We start from the raw sequence: 18,884 nt of genomic DNA, 5'->3' as shown, positions 1-18,884 counted from the left end.
GTGTGCATGTAATTACCTAAGTGTAGTTACAGGATGAGAGCTACGCTCGTGGTGTCCCGTCTTCCCAGCACTCTGTCATATAACGCTTTGAAACTACTGACGGTCTTGGCCTCCACCACCTTCTCACTTAACTTGTTCCAACCGTCTACCACTCTATTTGCTGTGTGTTCGTTTGTACGTGTTTGTATCTACGAACGTGTACGTGTTTGTACTCACCCAATTGTGCTTGCGGGGGTTGAGCTCTGGCTCTTTGGTCCCGCCTCTCAACCGGCAATCAACAGGTTGTGTGTACGTACGCGTGCCTGTTTGTATCCACGCACGTGTACGTGTTTGTATCTACGCGCGTGTACGTGTTTGTATCTACGCACGTGTACGTGTTTATCTACGCACGTGTACGTGTTTGTGTGTACGTACGCGTGCGCATCCAGCAGCAGCATGACCCGGGGTAGTAAGGAGACACCAGGGGCCCCTCACCAGAGCGTAGTCAGTGTTGGGTCCCGCACCACTCTCTCCCGTGCTCCGGGGCCACCAGTGTCTTATTCCGCTTCTCAGATTTACTTGCACCTCGCTGGCGTTGAGGTCCCCTGGTGTTTGGGTGACGGGTCTAAACCTACGGTAAGTGTTATAATACATCTGGATAGTTTTACGAGATTATATTTGCTGTCGTATAAGGCGTACCTCCGTTTAAATCCCAGTTTCATTAGGATTTTTTTTGGGGTGGAATCAAGAATTTGAGTATATTTCATCATGCATTTACTGAAAGTGATTTTAAAGCTCAGCTTCCCTATTAGCATGTTCTTTCGTGTGAGCTACGACCTAATGGGCACAATATCAAAGTGTTAACGTTAATTCAACGTTATTTCAACGTTGAACTAGAGTTGCTCATGGATATTGTGCTCAATGGGGGCATGACGCCTAAACTTTGTTCTAACAATGAGACGAATCCATCGGCAAGTACGGTAATTAAGTCAGTGTAATATGACTCAAATTGTATGACCTGGATTACATGGCCAAAGATTGTATGATCTGGATTGCATGGCAAGACTGTATGATCTGGATCGCATGGTAAGACTGTATGATTTGGATTGCAAGGCAAGACTGTATGATCTGGATTGCATGGCTAATACTGTATGATCTGGATTGTATGGCAAGACTGTATGATCTGGATTGTATGGCAAGACTGTATGATCTGGATTGTATGGCAAGACTGTATGATCTGGATTGTATGGCAAGACTGTATGATCCGGATTGCATAGCTAATACTGCATGATCTAGATTGCATGGCAAGATTGTATGATCTGAATTGCATGGCTAATACTGTATGATCCGGATTGCATGGCTAATACTGTATGATCTGAACTGCATAGCAAGATTGTATCATATGGATTGCATGGCCAAGACTGTATGATCTGGATTGCATGGCCAGGATTGTATGATCGGAATTGCATGGCCAAGACTGTATGATCTGGATTGTATGGCCAGCATTGTATGACTATGCCTCAATACAGTGAGTTGCGCAATCATTGCTATTGACACAGCACATCCGGGACCAAGTTTAGGAAATTCGTGTTTGTAATATATGGAATTTGTTAACCAACCTCGCCTATATTAACCCTGTATACCTTGAGAGATGAGGTTGTACGTCCATGTATACTATGAACACTCGGAACTAACGTGGAATTGGACCAGTTTGAACCGGCCGGCGCATATATGTTATTTGAGATGCAGCACCCTAATTTCTAATATAAAACGCCAGGATTCAGCTTGAGTGTGTGTGACAGCTCTCATCCACGTCAGAGTCAATAACCTTGATAACTTTCACTGTGTGTTCGCATGTGCTTAGGAATCCTCTTTATATGGCTGTGGTAAATTTCACACATAGCCTAAAAAAATAAACAAATATTGCCCACCATCTGAAGTGAACGTTGCTTTGGTGTGAAAGCGTGTAAGGAATTTTAAGGTATTGTTTATCAATATGAATAACGGCAGACTTTAGTTAAACTAAAGTCTGCCGTTATTCATATTGATAAACAATACCTTAAAATTCCTTACACGCTTTCACACCAAATGATAGATATATCAATAAAGTTGTAATATGATAAAGAAAATTATACTAACTTCTAGCAAAGAATATAATAAAGCAATATCAGATTTGTGAGTGTAAGATATTCGTATAATTAAGGGGGTTCACCTCAACTTGTTAAGGGAGACGATGACTGGTTTAAGCCAGTTACTGCAGCTGCCCACCTGCCCGCCTCCCCTACACTCCTGTAGGTAACTTACCCGGCAATAAACGCACACACACGTTAGCTATCCAATTATTTTCCTGGGCGTCCAATGAGTCTTATCTTAAGAATTGTCACAATCTTAGCGAAAGTTTGCCGGTTCAATGGCCTTGATCAGAAAAAGAAATCATTAATTCGTGGGAATCAATGATTTCATACGTGGGAATTTGACGAGAGCCTAATGCTTAAACGCTTATAAGTGTTTCAGCAGCTTAATGTTTACTGCACAATTCTTACTAGTCTTAACATTGGTTGTAGGGAAAAGAGTAGCCTGAACAGTTAGCTTTCATAATTAATGTATACGTGGGTCTAGGTTAACGCGTCCTGCGTAAGCAAACTTTATTTTTGCATTAGCAAATTAACCTCTTGCGTAAGGAAACTTTCTCCTTACATAAGTAAACCTCTCCCCTTACGCAAGGAAACTTTTCTATTAGATAAATAAACCCAGCTTACATAAATAAACTATCTCCTTTAGGTAAGTAAACCCAACTTACATAAGAAAACTCTATCCTTACGTAAGCAAGCCCCCCTAACAAGGAAATTCTCCCCTTAAAAAGTAAACCTCCCTTTTACATAACCTTTTATATAAGGAAACTCACCTTTTACATAAGCAGACTCTCTTACCAACTTACATAAGTACAAAAACATGTAACTGGTCGTATCCTGACTGTAGCAGATCGCAAAAAAACAAAAAAACTGGGTTGCAAAACCTTGGTCTACTTGTTAGACAAGTTAGGTTCAAGCCACCCCATGGTCATTAGTATAAGGGATTAAAGTAATTAAGTCTCAAACTATATAGGAGTCTTGAGTGATCTTCACTAGTGAGAAAGCACTCAAAAAATCAACAATTAAATCATTGCTCAAGAGACGAATAAATAAGTCAGTTTGTTTAAGCTGGTGAAAGTAAGTTTCTCCGAAGGGTTTTTACAGTGACTCAACCTTTACGACCACTGTCAAAATCTCCGTATAGATCACAGTGGTGAAGTGCTCCAGGTGACACATGTCTACCAAGCTTATACATATATACACACATGAATACTCAGCCACGCGTGAATAACTGCAAGGTAATGATGACAGATGCTGATGCTCCAGCCCGTCCTCCTGAGATTCCCCTACGTCAAGAAACTGTCGTACTAAAGTGCCATTATCCTAACCTACCAGAGGACCCAAAACAGAAAACGGGACAGTACGTCAATTTCGCGAGCCGCTGCTATTTTCTAGTACGACAATTTTTGGTCTTAGGTAAAGTATACGTCAAAATGCGACGCTTTATTTGGAGGACGGGTTGTCGCAGGTACACGAGATGAACAGTCGTCTGGAAGAATTAGACTATAAAAGACAGACAGATAAATTCATCGAAATAAAATAAAACCTCTTCAGAAGACCTCGATAATCCCAAACAGTTTTCATGTCCTCGACAATTGGAAGTCAAAGCATACACGAACTAGGCAGTTATGGGTAAGAGGCAGAGTCCAGGCACTGCAGCTCTATTCCGCACAGTTGAGTATACATAATTGGAAGCTGAACACCCGAATGAATGTGTGGTTGCTGATCTTGTCATTCACGTATGTTGATGTGTTAATCAGGGCATGTAACGGTCGCTTATGGAAGCATGTAAGTCGAGGAGGACTCTGTGCCCCGGAGCCGGAGGTCCAAGCTAGGTTCAGCCTCGCACTTGCTCATAAAAATAGTTTTCCTTGATCGGGGATAAGAAGCCTGCTAGACATCAATTCCCCTAGCAATCAACTGGTCATTTCTGTCGCAGAAATTTATTGCTACATGAATTCAGACATCAAATCTCATCTTGCCCGCGAATCGAACCCTGGACCAAGCGGCTGTGAACCCAATGTGCTTGCTCCTAAACTACAGGTCATCCACTTCCTTCTCACCCCGTTGGGGTCTTACCTACATTGCATAATATTCATTAGTATGATGGTAGCGAGCGAGCACAATGAACCAGATTTCTGAAGAAGTGAAGGCAAACTCCGTACACGGATTAAAATACAAATGCCGTGTGGTTGCGAAGGATAAACACCAGGGGCCAGATTCACGAAAGCACTTACGCAAGCACTTACGAACCTGTACATCTTTTCTCAATCTTTGGCGGCTTTGTTTCCAATTATTAAACAGTTAATGAGCTCCGAAGCACCACGAGGCTGTTTATAACAATAACAACAGTTGATTGGGAAGTTTTCATGCTTGTAAACTGTTTAATAATTGGAAACAAAGCCGCCAAAGATTGAGAAAAGATTTATAGGTTCGTAAGTGCTTGCGTAAATGCTTTCGTGAATCTGGCCCCAGTCTTTTAATGATTAAGGTCAATCCCCCACAAATATTGATTTCGCATCTTGTGGAAAACAAAAGTAGGTAACTGAAAGAATCCAAAGGTTTGGAAGAGCTCTCGAGGAAAGAATGACCAAAGGGGATAATAATAATAGCTACATACAGACTATGACTACAGAGGGGAATAGACAAGGTGTACAAGGACAACCTTTTTAAAGTGAAAGAAAATAGGGCAGGAAAACATGGAACACGCAGCAAATGAGTCGTAAGAAAATATTTGTATTCCTGAGCGGACAGCAGCAAGGGGAATACAAGAAAAGAAGCTGTGGAAGACTCATGTAGACGCAGCTTCAACCGCACATTATGACAGATAAATGATTGATTGATTTATAATTTCTCAGTCACCATGACTGAGAATATATATATTTTATATTTACTATTTACAGATAAATATGTATATTTACTTTTATCGAAGGGATATAAGAGATCAAATAGTATCATCGTTGTCCTCGACGATCTCCGAGGTCATAACATAAGAGATTGTGATGAATAAATGTATAATATCATACGTATTTGTGATGCAGATTCATCAAGATGAGGTGGATGACAGTGTGGGTGAGAGTGGCGGTGTGGGCGGCGGTTGCCGTGTCCAGTGGGCGGACCTTCAGTGGAGCAAGTGTGGGCGTGGCATGTGACTCCATGCAGCCGGGCCACCTGTCTTTGGGCGCCCAGACCTCTTCGCCTCCCTACGGCATCTTCATCACTCCCAGAAATACTTCTTATTATGGTGAGGCTGCCTGCTGCTTCTACCGATTCATATATTAATTACTACTGTTTTTGCTGCATACTGTTATACACCTACTATTACTACTGTTAATAATAATAATAATAATGATAAATGATAGTATAATATTGTTAATATAAAGCATAAAATACAGTACATATAAGTATGGCAATTGATATACAATTTTAGTAAACAGAAGTATTTTTAATAATAATGCTAGTAGGCTATCACTAACAACAATAATAAGGACAGTAATGATAACAAAACATAATGTGATTGACGACATCCTGCAGTGACGGTGTATGGACAGGGAAACCGAGAGTTCAAGGGGTTCCTACTGCAAGCCAGGGACGAGAAGGGCCAGCGTGTAGGTCGCTTCACTAAGGTGCAGAAGCCCGGCAGAATCATCGAGTGTTCCTTCGACGGGGTAAGTAAAGTCGCTCCAGGGAGAATCTTTGGACGGGATGAGTAAAGTCGCTCCAGAGAGAATCCTTGAACGGGATGAGTAAAATTGTTCCATTTAGAATGATTCGACGAGGTGAGTATAGCCACACAATAAAAGTTCCTTCGATGAGGTCAATAGGGATGTTCCTTTGACTTGCAAGAACGGTCCTCCTTTCTCGACAACTCAATTTTGGTATCCCCTTTGATTCGTTTTCTGTGTTTTATTTCCGAAATTAAATTAAATTTACTGTCTTTTGAGTTTAGTTCATTTATTATACGCCCCTTATCCATTCTGTGGGCAGTAGAGGAAGAGGCTACAGAGGCACATGATGGGCTCAGGAACCGAACATCAAAACTCATTTAGCTTAACAAGTTATATAGTCTTGCTAAACTGGTTATATAGCTTAATGTATATATCAACAATGGGTTCGAGAACGACCATATGTAGTCTTTAAGATAAATTATTTAATTTGCAGCACCACCACCGTGCCCTTTGACCCATGTTTATGCATTAATCTTTAAAACTATTAGTAAAGTTTAAGCCGTAATTAATTTTCCAAGCAATAAATAACGATAAATTGTTGAATTGTATGTTAATTAATTACATTTTGGATGAATATATTATGAGTCGACCTACTTTAATTGCTTTACATCATATTAAAGTGCACCTGTAGGTAATTTGTAACATGTTATTGGTTACTATCATAAATGGTTGGGTTGTTCAGGGCGCCGTCCAGCACAGGAGAGGGGACTCCAAGACCCAAGTGACGGCCAGGTGGGAACCTCAAGGCTTCAAGGGTCAGATGCAGTTCAGGTAAGGTCAAGATTAAACCCTCACCTTGGTGTTCTCACTGGTACACATTTAGACACCAAGATGTACTCTCACATGCGTCGTTAGCTATTGATATATGTAGATTAATCCAGAAGAGTTTGCATGGAACCTGGCGCGAAGCCTAGTGTAACATGATCTGTGATAAGGAACTCAAACGTCGGTAAAGTTAAAACAAAAACAAATAAATAGGTACAAGGCTATAGGTTGGACTGTAATAGGTATACCTCACTCCCCCGTAGCCACTGTTTGGTAAACGTTAAGTAAACTGTTTGCAAACGTCATTTTCCCGTTGAGGTGGAGAATGTGTTATCTTCTTCCCTAAATGCGCCCCACTCCTTGAGTCAATCTAAATAGGACAGCACCCATCTGTGTGGGATAAACCCTATTTTGATTATTTTGACAGGTAGAACACCAGTGTTCGCTTTTACTTTGTTAATATGGTGAGTTGAGCATGAAGGTCTATGTATTTGTCGCATCTAGAGTTGGGTCAACCGTAAATACCAACCTATTTAATTTAATAATTTATTTTAATATTTACAATGAAACAATGTATTTTGAAATTTTGGTGAGTGAAACTTGCGTTCTTGCAAAATCACAAACAATATTAATCCACAGAACGCTCATGTATCAATTTTCTACTTGGCCGACTCATCATTGGAATGACCCACCTCGTTATATTTTTAAGCATTCTGCAATATATATATATATATATATATATATATATATATATATATATATATATATATATATATATATATATATATATATATATATATATATATATATATATATATATATATATATATATATATATATATATATAATATAGAGATGTATATATTAATAATAATATGTAGACTCAGAATCGTTACAAAATCATAATAGGCAAAATAAAGTGAAGTTTTTGTTTCTAAGACTTTAGAAGAATCTAAGCAAGTGAACTAAAGTAATGTACGAACTTAATTAGTAGAGCTTATTCATAATTATTATTATTACTCAATAAACGTTATATGTAGTTCTAGGAGTTTATAAAGTTTTCTGAAGTCACAAAAGGCTGATAGGACTATGTCGAGATTGCTGATAACTGAGAAATTATATATAATATTTCGTTTCAGTATGTTTAAAAGTGGTTACAATTCAGAAATTATGATATCTTGGGTAAGCACAGGGCGACAGTGGTGGAGTCCTACACCACCTACTGGATGGACGTCCTCTCCGAGCACCTCTCCTTCTAGCTAGCCTAGGGACTTGCCAGGACGCCACGAGACTGTCACTTTGCTGTGAGGCTCCAGGGCCGATCAGCGGGTCATGCGTGCAGTCGGCAAGTACCATGAGCAGACATGTTGGGACCCGAAAGATGGTGAACTATGCCTGGCCAGGATGAAGCCAGAGGAAACTGGTGGAGGTCCGTAGCGATTCGTAGCGATTCCACGGTTATGACCCAGTGGATCATAACTATTTAATATTATCTAACTTTAACCCTCTAGATTCATGTTTTCGGCCTATGGTAGTATTAATTATAATTATTGATCATGCAATGGTACTTTCAAGTAGCAGTGTAGTGATATATTGTTTAATGATGTAGCATGCTTGTATTATTAATTATAAACATTCTATATGGTTATTAGTGAGGTGAAGGGGAGTTACGTATGTTTGTTCCTATGTAACTCGTATGAACGAGTTGTTCATACGAGTTAAGGTGCACATACAGGTCTGTAACGCGTTGGAATAACATTGTATTTATTAAGGTGGCTGGGACTATCAGAGCTACCAACGGTAGAGGTTACCTTAATGTAATATTATGCACCACTGTTATGTAGATAATTGGTAAGGAGTATCGAGTGTTAATTGATTGGAACTAATAATTACTGTTCTCGTTATTAATAACATTGTTAGCCAATTGCGAGTATATTAGACTTTTTCTGTTGGGTCATATGAAGTAGGGTTGGCCACTTTGAATTGGTGCGGCGTGAAGCACATTCATGCCCAGTCTGCAGTAGCTGCTGGAACGTCATGGGTAGAGGACACGCTGCTCTCTCAGATAAGTATTATTTTTTGTTTAGACGTGTGGGTGGAACAACCTGTCTGTGTGGATATGTTAATTAATTCAGTAAATAACTGGAGCGTCTAGTGAACTTAATGTGTGCAGATAATAATGTTACACGCTTATTAGCCGGTTTATTAATGATTGAGTAACCAGCGAGTTAGGGAAATTATTTCTTATATGTTTTAACGTTGTTGTTGGTTATTTCTGATTATACTGGCGGTTGTTGAACTCTAGTGTTTCACTCCATTAGAGTTAGTCATATTTCCGTGAGCCAGGACACGGGAGACATCTCCCGTCACGCAGGGTGCAGTCGCACCTCCACAGATCTCCAGTATCAGCTCTTGATACTGGTAATGGCTCAAATGGGCCACCACTTACGGGCTATTCATGCCCGTGCCACCTTTTGGGTGACTTAATCTTCATCAATCAATCACCGTGAGCCACATACCAGTAGCACCCACAACCCTGCTGGTAGACGTTATCTCCGAGCAGCTCTCCATCTAGCTACCCCCGTCTGAAGACTTAAGACTAGATACAGGACTAAGATACCCATTGGGCGAGCTTGACGTGGGTACAGCTGAAGAGAAGTCGGTGAGAGGAAGTGCTGAAGTTGTAGAAAAAGAGCCAGCGCTGAACCAGGCTGCGTGTCTAGAGTCGATGCTGAAACAAATCCATAACTAAATAGGCGTTGAGTTGGGCCAGGAAGGGCGGCTGTGGCAGTGGTTCTTCAAACTAGGTTTTGACAACCTGTCTTTTGGTGGTGTCTTCATTCTTGAGTCTTCTTTAGCTTCACTCTAGCCTTCTTGTAAGCTCCACTCTAGCCTTCTTGCACACTAATGCCCAACGCTGGGATTGTATATTATACTAGTTATTATTTTGTTTTAAACGCTACTTTTCTCAAAGTTGTGTCTTATGTTATTATACTTGTTTCTTCGTAATACCTTTATATGTGCTGGAAATTACTGTGTCGCGTCAAATATATGTTGGCCTACTGCAAAATATTTTCCCTGTGATATAGAACATATTTATGTTAATGTAGGTAGACCCAGCGTTTGTTAGTAATTTTGCATTATATATGTATAAACCTGTTAATATGTAAAATCTTGTTCATAAAACAATTAATAAAGAAGACTATATATATTCAGCATTGTGGATAAGTATTTCACAAACACTTTCACCTAGATGAGGCTTCAAAAAGCGTTTGTGCAAACTTTACCACATAAAACATTAATTATTAACTCCGTATCAGTATCTCTTGTCTAACTTAGTCTACCAGCACGAGTATATTTAACCTAAACACTATTATTCTAGCGTTAGACAGTTTTGCACCAAATACGTCTCAGACAAAATACGTCTCAGAAAATAATCCCAAAGCCAATTTTGTTCTCTGAAAAAAAGATTATAAAAAAAATGTGTCAAGCCTCTCACCTTTGGTCTTATCGCTATATGATCAACTGGACAATTTAATGGTTCTTGTTTAAAATGGGAAAGTTTGTATTGGCTAGAGGCTTACTAAAAAGTTAAAGACATATAATAGTGTTATATTCTACAGTGTTACTTTCTATTAAAAAAAACTTAACACCATTGTCTTGCGATCACTTATAGTCATGTCCCGTCTCGGTCATGGATATCAAACTTGAAGTTTGCTCCGAAAAGCGAGTGTTTAGTGTGGCCACTCAATCTGTGAGTGAACGTACCACAATGAAGTACAATTCAGTACAAATATTTTATCCTGTACAGCACTCATATTCTAAATAAAAGTGAATGACCCTGTTGGTAGAGGGAAAGTGAATGTCCCTGTTGGTAGAGGGAAAGTGAATGTCAATCAGAGAACAAATGAAAGTTCCGAGTATGGCCACGAGTCCTTATAATGTTAGTATGGAAGACAGCTAACATATTCCTGTGGGGAATGGAGACGAACTATGCGATCTTCATACACTCCAGCGGCCTGCAACCAAGGGAGTGGGTTCAATCCCTGGGCAGGAGAGAAATAGATGGGTACATTTCCTTTCACCTGATGCCTCTTCATCTAGCGCTAAAATAGGTACCCGGAAGTTAGGCAACTGTTGTGGGTTTCTCCATTGGTCATACTATTATGTATTAGCGATAAGACCTAACATTAATGTATAATGACTTACTGTAAATATATAGCTCTTGAAATAGCACTTTCTCTGTAACTAGCTGACATTGTAACTATAAGGTGTGAAGGATAGATGAAATTGTTTATGTAATAATCTAAGATCAGGTCTGATAAAGACCTTTTGTGCCCTCTGTAATGCTTTTTGCGCTACCGCTCACAGGATAGGTATGGGGTGCACAATAAACTAGCCACCTCCAGCGTCAACAATCAATGTTGTGGGTTGCATCCTGGGGAAAGTCTTGACTTTAAAGGTGGGTTAACTTAAGGGGGGGGGGGAAGTTTGATATGCACAAGTACAGGCTTCCTGTCCCAGACAATGGAAATTATAGTAATTAGGAGTTGTCAGCTTTCGTCAGGAAAAATGTTCAAACTGGCACCAGTCTTTTCGTCGTTTTAATGGAGCTTGTAGTGCAGTAGTTAAAACAGTCAAGAGTCGGCAAATAATTGTAACAGAATTCGATTCCGGTTAAGACAATACATTTTCATTGCAGAAATTTTGAATGGACAAACTTCAAAATAAAGCCCTAAGAATTATACTGGGCTCTTCAATAATTACCAAAGTTCTTAATATACGAAAAGAACTAAGAATTCCTATCATTGCAGGTATAATATTTGAAATAAATATAATGAAAATAACATTGTATAAATTGAACTATTAAAACATACTGTATGCAGTTCAACTAGTGATTATGAAGGAAGTCAAAGAAAACCAAACGTCAGTCATGGTCAATATATACCCCACCAAGAAACAAATAACTCACAACCTTCATATTTAATTTTCTGCTAAATTAAGTATCCTTGAACACAAACAATATACATACTGTACTGAAAGAACATTCCCACAGATAATATTTACCTGAGGGTAAATAATTCCTCGTCGGCATTAGGCCTCGTCGAGGCCACTAATTCTAGTGGCCTCGACGAGGACAGGAAGGCGGCGGCTTGCCAAATGTTCCCCATTTGCTCCTTACGAGCTTTTCCAGTTTAATTATAAAATTTAACAGAGTTTTGACATTTACGGCTTCGGCGGGTAGTCGGTTCCGTGGGCTTATAACCCTGTGTGTGAAAAACATCTACTTTTCTCAGTCCTACATCGTGGGTTGTTGAGCTTGACACCGTTGTTCCTTGTTTGCGTTACATCTGACCTTTTGAAGAAATTGTCCAGATCACCATCCTCCAAATTGTTCAGTATTTTAAAAGTTTCAGTGAGATCCACCTTGGCATGCCTGGTTTGAAGGGTTGTTAGACCTGTGGCCATCAACCGTTCCTGATACTGTGAATTGTCTTAACTCTGGAATGATTTTTGTTGTCCGGTGTTGTACCTTCTCCAGAGCAGCTATCTTTTTGAAGATGAGGTATCGTCCATGCCTGGATGCAATAATCCAGGTGGGGGCGCACCAAAGACTTATACAATTGAATGACTACCTTCTTTTCCTTAAAGCTAAAGGTACGCCTGATTATTCCTTGGGTTTGGTTAGCTTTTTTTTTACTGACGCTCTCACTTGTTATGCAACTTTCAGTGAATGATGAATTCTGACTCCAAGGTCTTTTTCTTCATCAATCTTCTGCAAGGTAATGCTGTTAATTTGGTAATTGTGACGTGAATTGTTATGCCACACATAAAAAAACTTGCATTTATCAATATTAAAAAGCATTTGTCAGTCTTCTGACCATTTGTGCAGCTCATGGATATGTCTGAAAATTCTCTATATCATTTTCACTTTCCACTTTGTTGTTGTTGACTGTTAATTTTGCGTTCAAAGTTGTTGAAAATATTGCAGTAGCTCTTGATTATCTCCGACTCCTTTTCCTCATTACTAGCTCAAAATTCTTTTTTCAATGAAAATGAAACATGCTTGTCTCTGAATACAGACGTGATCCACGATTGACAAGTCACGGGAAATGTAGACTGGATATCTTGGTCCCAAGCCGGAACCGTCTTGGTTCGGTGTTCAGCTTAACGACTATCAACCTATAGAATGTTATTCTAAGGCAACAACAACAGCGTCCTGACCAACCAGCAAGAATACTTTAGCCATGAACATATTCCAGGATTAAAGTTAATTCAGTGTATATACTGAACTGATATATACACTATATACACTGTATATACACCGTATATACACTGAGAAACGGGTTACACCACTTTGATAAATATATTCCTGTGGGAGCGTCTTCAACAGTGTGCAAGAATAACAGCGGTAGCTGCTTACATGACGTCAGGTCAGGTATGCTGGGAAACACAGATGACCCTTTACCTGAGGGCCACCTTGGGGCTGCTACGGGGGCAGGAAGCCGGCGGCTTGCCATCTTGTTACATAATCACTCAATAAATCTGGAAACTTTAAGTGACGAAAACTCTTAGATGAATTATGAAAAAGACAGAAGATTGCGAACAGGATCCATAAGATTTATTGTTTATTACAAGACGTTTGTAAAACAAAACCTTTGTATGGAGCAAGTAACAAAATCAGTAGATTGACAGATGTTGTCACAGTCGAATACGACTTGGATATAAGTGTGAAAATTTCAACTTGTATGGGGATCTAGAAGGTGTAGCAAGTAAATTATGTCAGTAATATACTTGCTCCAAACTCTAATTAGCTTATGTTTAGATAATGAGATAGGTTTGTTATTCCATTTAGTCCATTAATGCTAAATTCCACACGGTCATATCATATATATATTAGTTCGTGAGATTGTTGTTGTTTAAGATTCAGCTACTGGGGACTAAAAGTTCCAAGTAGCACGGGCTATGGTGAGCCCGTAATGGACTTACCTGGCACAGGAGCGGGGCTGAAACTTGAATGGTCGACATCTCATGAGATGTTGTTTTAGATTCAGCTACTCTGAACAAAAGTTCCAAGTAGCACGGGCTATGGTTATCCCGTCTCATGAGATATATGTGACCTCACAAATATATGAGGTCACCTCATATATTTCACACCTCATCTCAGGTGAGATGTGAAAAATTATTTTCTATATGTAGAATATAATTAGTCTACATATATAATATTATTATATTCTAAATGTAGAATACAATATAAACATATATAATCGGTAGGCAATGACAGGCAGCCATTGGGTTTAAGAAAGTACATATCATTGATGAGTTTTACATTTTTGTAAAGCCACTAACATGCATAGCGTTTCGGAGAAGATAACCTCATTACCATACTCTTCCCGAAAAAAATTTTGTACTAGTTTTTTCTTTTATATTTAACGGACTTAGGTATACACAACAATGTGCTGCTACCCTATTCAATATGAAAGATTACACAGTGTAGATAAAGAACTAGATATAAGTTCATCTAATATTCCCATTTCACAGGATGGTTAGTCATACATGGAGTCACAGGAGCAAATACCAGCCTCAATACAAAAACAAATCAACTCACTAAAAAAATCAGGAGAGAACATGAAATGTTAGGCAGATCTATTAGCCTTTACTAGTGAAACAGGCTAGTGAGATGGAAACTTTAGATGAATTTTGATCCACATTATATATCCCATCATTGACTATTAAGAGACGTATATAGTGTGTATCAAAGACTAAATTCGCCAGGAATATGTAAGGTTTTCTTTTGAAACTTTAGGGAAGCGTCCACAGAAAACATTTGATATGCCTAACTATTTTATTATTATTTTTTTTTTTTACCCCCAAGGGACGAGTTTATTAGGCAATCACTTATTGTGTCGAACAGGCAGCCAGTTTATATATACCGTGCATGTTAGTCTTATACAGAGGTCCCCCCCCCCCAATCCCAGAGTTGAAATATTGACCCTCACCAGGATGCAACCCCCACAAGCTGACGAACTCCTGTGCCTAATCATTTCTGTCCTGTCCGGGATTCGAACTCAGAATTCTCAATTGTGAGTCGAGAACGAACTGGACTGTAGTTCCGGGAGCCTTCTCATTTACCATTCCCTGAACTTGCGATATCTTGCGGGCGCAGAGTGGAAATATTTCAAGAATAGTGTCTATGTTTGAAAAATATTTTGAGTTGAGAAAATGGTTAGTGATGAAAATAGCTCTGTAAGATTAAGATAAATATTTTAGAGATACATAATGGGATTGAGATGAGATATATGGAGAGAGATAGAAACTGCGAGAGAGGTAGAAAGGAAGACATAAGAGAGGGTGGGGCGGGAAAACAGACAAACCCGGGTAACGCCTGGTACCCTCTCCCCTTCCCCTATAACAGATACAATTAATAAAATATAGGCTTGGAAACGGTTAGATTTGGTTTGGGCTCGCTTGGCAGCCTCCTAATATTCCCATCTAATATCACATGGGAATATTAATAATATTCCCTCGTAATATTAGGAGGCCTCCTAATATTCCTAATAAAAACAGCCTCCTAATATTCCCATCTGTCTTCCTTTTCGTTCATCGATGAATATTTTTTCTGAATGTAAGCACAGTGGTCAATCACACTTTTGGTCCTTAGAGTATAGTCCGCCTATTGTTTAACAGATGATAAAAATTGTTATAGGTATCCTGGCATTGTTTCCTTCTATTAATACTGCTAATGACGTAAACTTCAACATAACTGCGATGATAGGGAAAATAAATCCCCTACTGCGGGGAGAAGAAAGTGCCTTAAACATTCTGGAAACAGCATGTTAACCGTCAGAAGGTTAATTTCTTAGCTGTAGATGGTCGAAGCTGAAGCGATGAGATGGCGTGAAGAGATCGTGTCATTGGGTGGCGTTACGGGATTTACCGCTGGTTAGGAGACGGATGGGAAGGTGGGTAGGTCCAGCATGCCCCCCCATTCCCCACCCCCATCATCCCTCCCCATTCGTGCGCCCACGGAACAACAACAGTTCCCTTAATTCATCACTGTCCCTTGTGCACTTCAAGACGTTCCTCACTTGCTCCTGCATCTCAAGACGTACACTCACACCAACACAAGTCGCCCTCAATTTACCTGAGCATTCACACCTGAACGGCTCTCCACAGATCACGCTCTCGTTTCTGTTACCTCACAGCAAGCAACCAAGCATCTGGTGACGATAGATGTTTTCCTTTAGTGAAAGCTTAGCATCATTACTATCATCGTTTAGAAAAGATGAAACGTGAGAGATGGGCTTCAAGCAGTAACCGGAGAGAAATAGAAAGGGAGTTTAATAACAGCTGGGGGTTGGGGGGAGGCTGCCGGCTAATTGTTGTGGGTTATAGTGGAGACACCTGGCGGCGTAGGAGAAAACCCGCCACTGGAATCTGTAGGTGATCTTTGAGGTAAATGATTTTTCTTTAAACATTATTTAGTATTTTTTTTTAAGTTTCCTTCATTTATTAGCAATATTAATTCGTTTTGTCGGGGACAAGAAGCCTGTGTATATATAATTTAGGCTTGTATCAAGGTACCTCCCCCCCCCTCCCCAAGGTCGAACTACTTACTGACTTTCCCAGGATGCGTCCCCACAACAATTGCCTAACTCACGGGTACATGTTTCCTGCTAGGTGAACAGGTGCATTAGGTGAAAGTGTTCAACCCTTTCTTTCTTCCCGGAAATCGAACCTAGGATCCCTGATTGTGAGTTGAGAGCGAAGCCAACTGTATTGTGGGTGCTCGTTGAAAAAGGTTGCAAAACCCCATCATGGACTCTGGAACCGAGCGTAAAAAAAATATTTAGCTATTTAGTAAATAAGCATTGTTTTATATACTTAACTATTTTTTGTAACACACATTAATGTCTTGCTTCGTTCTATCAATAGGTGCACCTAGATGCCATTTATCCGCTTATAATAAGATGGGTGGGGGGGATATCCTGCTTGACCCACGTAATTGTTGTGGGTTGCAGCCTGAAGGACGGTCAGTACTTGGCCTAAGCAAACGTCGGTTAGCATATATCTGTCTGTTCCCTACATCAGGAACCTATAAGGGCAAAGTCTTCAACGTGGGAAATAACAGAGGCACGTCCATCACATGAATGATACGGATTTGGGCAAATCTAGTTGCGGAAGAAACTATACGTAACCTGAAACCTAGGCAGCAGCGTATGCGGGACACAGTAAGTCACAATAACGGGGCTAAAAATTAGATACCCAGCCACACATCTGAAAATTCAAGAATTTGCAACGTTTCGATCCGTCCTGAACCATTATAAGGTCACGATATTGGTCTAGGACGGGCCGAAACGTCAATTCTTTTACTTTCAGATGTGCAGGTGGGTGTCTAGTGCATTAGCGACCATACTAAACCGAATGCTTCGTTCGAATTGTAACCAGAAACGTCAGCAATAAATGCTGTAGTGAGGCTCCACTTCGACTACGCCATACAATTCTGGTCACCGTATTAGAGAGTGGACATCATACCCTCGAGGAACCCCAACGTAGGATGACCAGCCTGGTGCTCGGGACCTTGAGTACGAGGAGGTTAAGGGAGCTCGTCCAGCACTCTGTGGTGGCGGAGGATGGATGGAGACTCGGTCGAGGTCTTCCAGTGGATAAGGAATATCAACAGGGTCTTGAAACTATCAGACCACGTCAGAACCAGTAACAATGGCTACAAGCTGCTGGAGAAGTTTAAAGTCAGAACATAGGGAAATACTGGTTTATCAACAGGGTAGCCATTGAGGCACATGGTATAACTATCTTTAAGAACAGTAACGATAGATACATTGGGGGAGTGGGAGGGATCGGATCTAGTTGGACACAGCCCAGAATGGGTCAACAAGCCCGCTACAGTGACTCCTATATCTAATCTTAGGTTCTTTGTACAAACATACTTCGTACCGCGGACATTATGTACATCGCATTTTTGACGTGTAGATCCCCTAAGGCCAAAAACTGATGTACTAAAAAAGAACAGCGGCTCACATAATTGATGTGACGTGCTGTTTACTATTCGTGGGCCCTCGATTAGGTTAGGTTCGTGCAAGTTAGTGCAACAGTTTAGCGACGTGAACGCTGGAGAGAGGACGAGGCTGGCCAAACACCTGTGTATGACTTGAGAGTACGTGCCCTTCTAGCGGCAACATGTTCCCCTGTAAGTCTAGTTGGGCTCTTCTTAGGGTCCTGACCATCGTAACCAGCACCCCTGTCCCTAGAGTCCCTGTCCCTGGAGCCCCTGTCCCTGGTGCCCCTATCCCTGGAGCCCCTGTCCCTGGAAGAGATAGTTCGTAAAAAAAGTGAGTCTAAAATCACGGGGAAAGTGTGATTGCCAGAGGGATATAACAGGAGAGGTATGCGTGCTGCACGACTCCCTGAACAGGCTTTGGTAATAATAATATTTTATTCATAAATATACAAAGGAATATGTTACTTTGGTACAGAATATGCATTATATATAAAAACCACTTTTGACGTAATTTGAAAGCCTGCGTTGCTCCCTAGGTGTTTGTTGTTGAATAAGGGCGATCCCTAGGTTTGAAATCTAATCTCTGAGGTACTTGTTTACTTAGGAAGTCTTCAGTGCTGAAATGGCCTGAATGACAGCAAAATGTTTAATTTTTTCCCTTGTAATTGATACTGGATTTATTATGAATGAAGCATGGTGTTTGATCTTGTGCTTGCCTCTTCTTAGTCCTGCAGAGTTGATCGGTGTCTCATATATGGAGTATCTCAAAGTCGTGGGGACTCATGAGACGTAGAACAGTCCACCATAACATCACACCTTGCTGTTGCTCCCTGATTGGTTGATTGATGAAGATTAAGCTACCCAAGTGGTGGCAAATTTTACCACTTACGGGCATAAATAGCCTGTAAGTGGTAAAATTTTTGTTTCAGTAAATCTGTTGACCAGACCACACACTAGAAGGTGAAGGGACGACGACGTTTCGGTCCGTCCTGGACCATTCTTAATCGACTTCAGAATGGTCCAGGACGGACCGAAACGTCGTCGTCCCTTCACCTTCCAGTGTGTGGTCTGGTCAACACTCTTCAGCCACGTTATTGTGACTCATCGCCTTCAATAAATCTATACAATTTGCTGAGGTCGCATTTAATCGTCAGGTTGCTATCGCGGGGAAGGATACTGCTTGACAGTATTTATGAGGGTGTCTAGCTGCTGGACACCTTTTTTTGACCAGAAGAGTGGCAGTGACTTGCTCCCGTACCT

At 40.4% G+C, this 18,884-nt stretch overlaps 1 protein-coding gene across 1 annotated transcript; it reads left to right on the top strand.

Moving 5' to 3' along the window:
* The first annotated feature begins 472 nt into the window (after positions 1-472).
* Positions 473-9,819, top strand: LOC123770651 (defense protein l(2)34Fc). Its single transcript, XM_045762700.2, has 5 exons — positions 473-615; positions 5,153-5,355; positions 5,646-5,779; positions 6,522-6,610; positions 7,797-9,819. Exons 2-5 carry the CDS (start codon positions 5,163-5,165, stop codon positions 7,861-7,863), a joined length of 483 nt encoding a protein of 160 aa, XP_045618656.1. The 5' UTR covers positions 473-615; positions 5,153-5,162; the 3' UTR covers positions 7,864-9,819.
* The last annotated feature ends 9,065 nt before the right edge of the window (positions 9,820-18,884 follow it).

Source organism: Procambarus clarkii, chromosome 56 (genome assembly GCF_040958095.1).
Source record: "Procambarus clarkii isolate CNS0578487 chromosome 56, FALCON_Pclarkii_2.0, whole genome shotgun sequence".
Lineage (NCBI taxonomy): Eukaryota > Metazoa > Arthropoda > Malacostraca > Decapoda > Cambaridae > Procambarus > Procambarus clarkii.
Note: the sequence above shows the minus strand (reverse complement) of the source record. Positions and strands in the feature narration are given on the sequence as shown.